General features: G+C 39.0%; 1 protein-coding gene across 1 annotated transcript in view; it reads left to right on the forward strand.

The window, feature by feature from the left end:
- Nucleotides 1-541: 541 nt before the first annotated feature.
- The window catches only part of LOC111089496, a gene marked incomplete at its 3' end in the record, with an annotated part of 33,894 nt that continues 28,370 nt past the window's right edge, over nucleotides 542-6,065 (forward strand). Inside the window, exons 1-3 of the mRNA XM_022402118.1 lie at nucleotides 542-2,647; nucleotides 4,973-5,145; nucleotides 5,483-6,034. Of these exons, the coding sequence (XP_022257826.1) occupies nucleotides 575-2,647; nucleotides 4,973-5,145; nucleotides 5,483-6,034 (2,798 nt within the window). The remainder of the gene's footprint in view (nucleotides 2,648-4,972; nucleotides 5,146-5,482; nucleotides 6,035-6,065) is intronic.

The raw sequence follows: 6,065 nt of genomic DNA on the forward strand, positions 1-6,065 counted from the left end.
GACTAGCTGCCTTCCCTCTAGTCTTACACTGCTAAATTAGGGACGGCTAGCGCAGATAGCCCTCGTGTAGCTTTGCGCGAAATTCAAAACAAACAAACAAATCTAAATAATGAAATTAAAGGTAATTAAAATAAAACTTTAATTGAAAATAAATAATCAGCGTTAAAACTATATGAATAGTTAATTCTTCTACCTAAAGCTCAGATGTGTAAACCACTTGAATAAATCTCATAATAATTAAGGCGTTTTTCATGAAAAGTTATAAACGGCGTCCAGATCAGCGAGCTGTGGTATTGAGCGAAATGCATCGCCGGCGCTGGATCCTCCATCTTCACTGAATATGTTCTCGAGTTTTTCTTCATCATAACTTCTTCCATTTAGTTTTAGGTTGTCGAAGACTCTACCAATTTCTTCCTGAAATAATAAAAATGTAAACGTTTAAAAGCTATTAACTAGTTCAAAGTATTTCTAAGAACTTATAAGTGACAGCAAAGAAAAATACATTATATATGTCAACCACATTACATCTGCAACTCCTCATGATGATTTAAATACAACTGTAACCTTCACACACATGAGAAAACTTGGCGGATATCCAAAATGGGAGAGAAATTTATCATGCCCCTCAAGTCCTGAATACCCTACTCGTAGTCCAGAATTATATTGTTCACGGGGTCAAAAGGGTCACTCTCGTCCCACAGCATTACACTCGGATGACAGTGTATTTTACTCCGACTTCAAAAACGGACATTTAAACAAGAAATGCGTAAGTGTAGAGTTAGCTGATTTAAGTAAAACTGAAAATTTTTCTGACAGTCTTTATCAATGTCAGTATATGACATTAACCCAGAGGTTAAAGCAATTTCCCTCTTACCCAACTCCTGGGTTATTAACAATTCCTGTTGAAAAACAACAAGAATTTATTCCCAGTCCACCTAGCGGAGAAAATGTAGAACTTTTGTCTGATTGGGCGAACAATCTAGTAAAGGAAATTGACGAAACGCTTTCTTGTAGTGATCACGAGGAAACAAGTGTTCTTATTTCTAGTCCAGTAAGAAACCTTTGTAATGAATGTGATTCTTGTTCTTCCAGAAAGAAAACAACACACAATGATGGTATTTACACAAACGTCGCACGCGGACGCGAACCTTGGTATTGTAAATATCGCGCGAAGTACAATTTTCGAAATCGATGCTTAGGGAAATCAAGATTGATTAGACAAAACTCTTATCCTTCTAAGGTGGAAGAAGTTGACACATTACAATCCAGATCAACGACTCGACGGTCATCGTGCCCCTCTAGAAAACCTTATAGTCCAGTAGACTCAAAACTTACTTGGGAAACTGCTATTCAAACCAGTGATGACGATTACTTGATTCCAAGAACAGGAGGAGGAACCATTCCAAATGATCATTCTTCACAGAAGCTTCGAACAGAGATTAGTGTTCCAGCATGTCTGGAAAACTGTGAATCACCAGTTAACAAATTTCCTTCCATTTCGAATCGGAATGGACATTCCGATTTGACCCCAAAACTTCCAGTCCAGACCATTTTGACGAAAAACGAGCTTGACCACGAACACCAAACACATGTATATTCAAAGCTTGGTGAGGCCAACGATAAACACAGTTTTCTCCAAAGTGTTTCAGAAGTTGTGGATGTTAGGAACACGAAAGGGGTGGATATCCAATCACAGGCTGACTCGGATCTCGAAGCATATCCTGTATATAAAGGTGATTTGGTTATTGTTGCGTCACAAGAACACATGAACGAAGATAATAGGACTAACATCTATCGTAACAGTCTTCCCTTATCCACAATGACAAAAGCACCAATGATGAGAAGAAGGAGTAATTGTGAGATTGAAACAATCCAAGACTTGACACTACTAGTTAAACAAAGATCTAAAAGTGACACTGATGTTCCACAGAAACGGAATACAGATCTAATTGTTCCCAAATCAGAAACAAAAGTCATCTATGACGAAACAGTTATTTCTTATCGTAATAACACTTTTGGTAATACCAATTTTAAAGCTGTTTCTTGCTCCGAATTCGGCCATGGATTTTTAGTTGCTTATTCGAAAAATCAGACTAATTACGATATTGAGCTGGTAAGGAAGAGAATTTCCAGTGATGATGATAAATTAAGTTTGGGGAAATTGTCTTCCACAGACAGCTGGAAGTCTGCAGAACAAGAACCTGCTGAAGACGATTCTTTAACATTTGCTGATGTAATTAGCTCTTCTGATGAAACTGCTCCACAATCGCAACTTTTGGATGTTTTGGAAGATAAAGAAGCACTTTCCGAGACGAAAATATCATGTAATGATGATGATGTATCACGAATTTTGGAGCGGAATTTCTCCCAGACAAACAAAAATGAAAAATCTGCAGATTTTACAGAGATCCGAAATGACGGAAACAAAAGACTGCACGAGGAGGACATGACAAAGAAAATGTCTTCAGAGTTTTTACATGGTCATTGTAGAACTAATGGACAAAAGTCATCAGAATTTGCAACATATTCTGAGCAGACACCAACTGGCAATGGAAAGGTCAACGAAAAAACGCCTGAACCTACTTGCTTCTCTTCTCATGTAGCAGCTGACCACTCGGGATCATCCTCAACGGTATCATCTCAATTGGTATGTGAAAATAAAGTTGTGGGAGGTATCCCATAATAAGTTTTTGTTCTCGAAAATCAGGTGTAAGAGCCAATAACCGTGATGTTAACATTTTTTATGATGTATGTTGTTTTTGGCATTGAGTCAAATATGACTGTATCTCAAAACTACAGTTTGAACTTTACACAGTGAAAGCTTTTAAACCTGTTGTTAATCAAAATGTTCATCTAAACTACTAGACGACCACATTTTTATTTATCTATTATATAGGTTTGAAGTAGTGTACATAGAAATATAAGAGACTACACAGTGGTACCAGGCAGCTGCTGTATTCCAACAAAATGCTAGAAGAGACAAAACATTGACTAAAGTTCAATCAGGCAGTTGTTGTATTAGAAAAAAAAAACGCTAGAGGGATAAGGTGTTGGTTGAGTTAAAGCTTTCCGAATTGACTGGTTCCCAGAAGTTCAGCAGGCTTATGACACTAAAAATCAGGTTTCGATACCCCTAGTGAGCAGAGCATATATAGTCCATTGTGTAGTTTTGTGTTCAACAACAAAACCAGACCGAACTGACTGTAATGGACACTTTGTTGTATCTGTTATTGGGTGCAGTGATGTCGCTCAGTTTGAGTAACCTGTAATTACGATTTCGTCCCAACATAAATATTCTTTTTATTGGAACCCCAGAGTAACGTTCGTAGTTTAAATAATCACGAATTGCCAGTAACATGTGTTACCTTTGTTTGGGTGCTTCTCTATGTTTTCATATTTTGGTCTTAGCAGTAACAAATTACAGTTGTGAAAGTCATTATAAGAAAAAATCACTTTGCACTAGCGTGATCAAACTTTGTATTTATCAAGACTGAAAGTTCTAAGCTAGGGTGTTTTGTCACGACAGGGTGCTTTAAACCAGGAGGTTTTCTCACGATGGGGTGCTTTAAACCAGGATGTTTTGTCACGATGGGGTGCTTTAAACCAGGGTGTTTTGTCACGATGGGGTTCTTTAAACCAGGGTGTTTTGTCACGACGGGGTGCTTTAAACCAGAGTGTTTTGTCACGATGGGGGTGCTTTAAACCAGGGTGTTTTGTCACGATAGAGGACTTTAAACCAGGGTGTTTTGTCACGATAGAGGACTTTAAACCAGGGTCCGGGGTGTGTTGTACCGGTACTTACTAGAACGGGGTGTCCTGTTCACGAGCGACAGAGGACCAGGGTGTTGTGTTATGATAGGAAGCTTTAAATAAGGGTGTTAGTTCATTACTGTTTCCAGTGTTTTATCTTAACACTCATTAGAAGCACCTTGTGGCAAATATAGATGTTTAAAACTGATTCGATCTATTCAACTTTAAAAGTTTTCTTTCGTTTCTAAAAATCGAAATATGATTATCAACATTAATTAGAAAGAATTTTACTTTTGCTGAAACCAGTTAGTCACTTTTATTTCTCACAGACCTCTTGATAGTATTGACTGATTAGGTTTTTTTAGGGTGGAGTATTAGTTTCTAGTTTTGTTATTTTGACGCTGTTGGAATATTTTACGAATATCAATCTAGTCTGTTCAGCTTCTGCAAGCTTGTTTGTTTGTTTTCAATTTCGCGCAAAGCTATACGAGGGCTATCTGCGCTAGCCGTCCCTAATTTTGCAGTGTAAAACTAGAGGGAAGACAGCTAGTCATCACCACCAACTTTTGGGCTACTCTTTTACCAACGAATAGTGGGATTGAGCGTCACATTATAATGCTCCTATGGCTGAAAGGGCGAGCATATTTGGTGGGACGAAGATTCGAACCCGTGACCCGAAGATGGCGAGTGGAGTGCCCTAACCACCAGGCCATGCCCTACCTACGCTAGACGTCCTTAATTTTGAATGGGTAGGTCAGAGGGAAGGCAGCTACTTAACACCACCACTTAGTGGGACTCGAACCTCTGACCTACAGATTACGAACAGAGCGTCCTAACCACCGGGCTGTTGTTGAGCTAACGAAGGAGATAGTAAAGTTGATTGTATGTACAATAAGATCAAAATCATATTTATAAGAATCATTAGTTATTTGATTATTCATGATGAAATAATGTGTTTTGTTTTGTAAAGATAGGCGGATAGTATTTAGTCTTTCATTTCCAAGGGTAATTATTGCTTTTGTTCCATATATGTACAGAGGTAATAACTGTACGTGTTTCGGAAGGTTAGTCCGCGTACGTTTGGTTGTACTGAAGCGCGGATTGGGGACGTGAACGAAGATAAGTGTCAGTTTATTGTGAACACTATATCTAATTTGAAAGTACTATTACAGAGATATTTTCATTATTTAAACTGTAAAGTGTTTTTACTTCTTCTAAGTAGAGCCGGCACGACTTGGAAGATTTCATGAGGAAAGTAGAAGACTGTGCCTACCAGCCTCCACCTAACGGCCAGTTAGGGTACCACACCGATAGCGTGAGTGAGAACGGAACCTCAGGACGCGAACTACAGGCACAGGACGCGATCACTCAGACGACTCCACATACGTCTAGAAGGTCAGAAACTACGCTCAAGTACACTATTTGAAATAAAAAAAACCTTAAGTTAGCGTAGTCGAATGTTCCAAGATTCTTCATTTTGATTGGATACGTTGTCGAGCCAACATTTACGTCATATTTATTTAGAAATATAGATGGAGTTGATGAAAGTAAATATGTAAATAAAGTTGTTAAAATTAACGTTTATGAAACGTTAGTAATTATAAAATGTTAGTACTGTAGCTTGAAGATAAGTGGTCTTAATCTTGTATATATTACATTTTATGTTTCTGGGGTTAGTAATTTATTGTCTGTAACTTGTCTTTATACACGGTCGACTAAATTTGTTTTTCAGCTCGAGCTATACACGGATCACTGATTGTGACTTGACCGGTTCTGGAAGTTTGTCCCAAACTCAAGAAGATTCAAACCTTTCAAAAGAAAGTTCACTCTCGTTGTCTTCTTCGAGTATATCCGAGGTTTTGTCGAACACGTCTACCTCTTCGCCCATCAAAAGCACCGAGGGCGACTCTGATGAAGCCCCCGGTACGGATTATTTCAAGTTTGAAAAGCATGTCGGAAGCAGTAGTAGTTTTACTCTGTCAGAATATTCGTCCCAGTCAGAAGATGAAATCGACTGTAGGTTATGTAACCTTACTGACCAGTCCACTACCGGACCATCAGCTGCAGAGAAACGTAACCTTACTGACCAGTCCCCTACCGGACCAGCAGCTGCAAAGGAACAAAACCTTACTGACCAGTCTACTACCGGACCATCAGCTGCAGAGAAACAAAAATTTACCTCTGACCAGTCTACTACCGGATCATCAGCTGCAGAGGAACGTAACCTTACTGACCAGTCCACTACCGGACCATCAGCTGCAGAGAAACGTAACCTTACTGACCAGTCCCCTACCGGACCAGCAGCTGCAAAGGAA

This window comes from Limulus polyphemus, unplaced genomic scaffold (assembly GCF_000517525.1).
Source record: "Limulus polyphemus unplaced genomic scaffold, Limulus_polyphemus-2.1.2 Scaffold6441, whole genome shotgun sequence".
Classification (NCBI taxonomy): domain Eukaryota; kingdom Metazoa; phylum Arthropoda; class Merostomata; order Xiphosura; family Limulidae; genus Limulus; species Limulus polyphemus.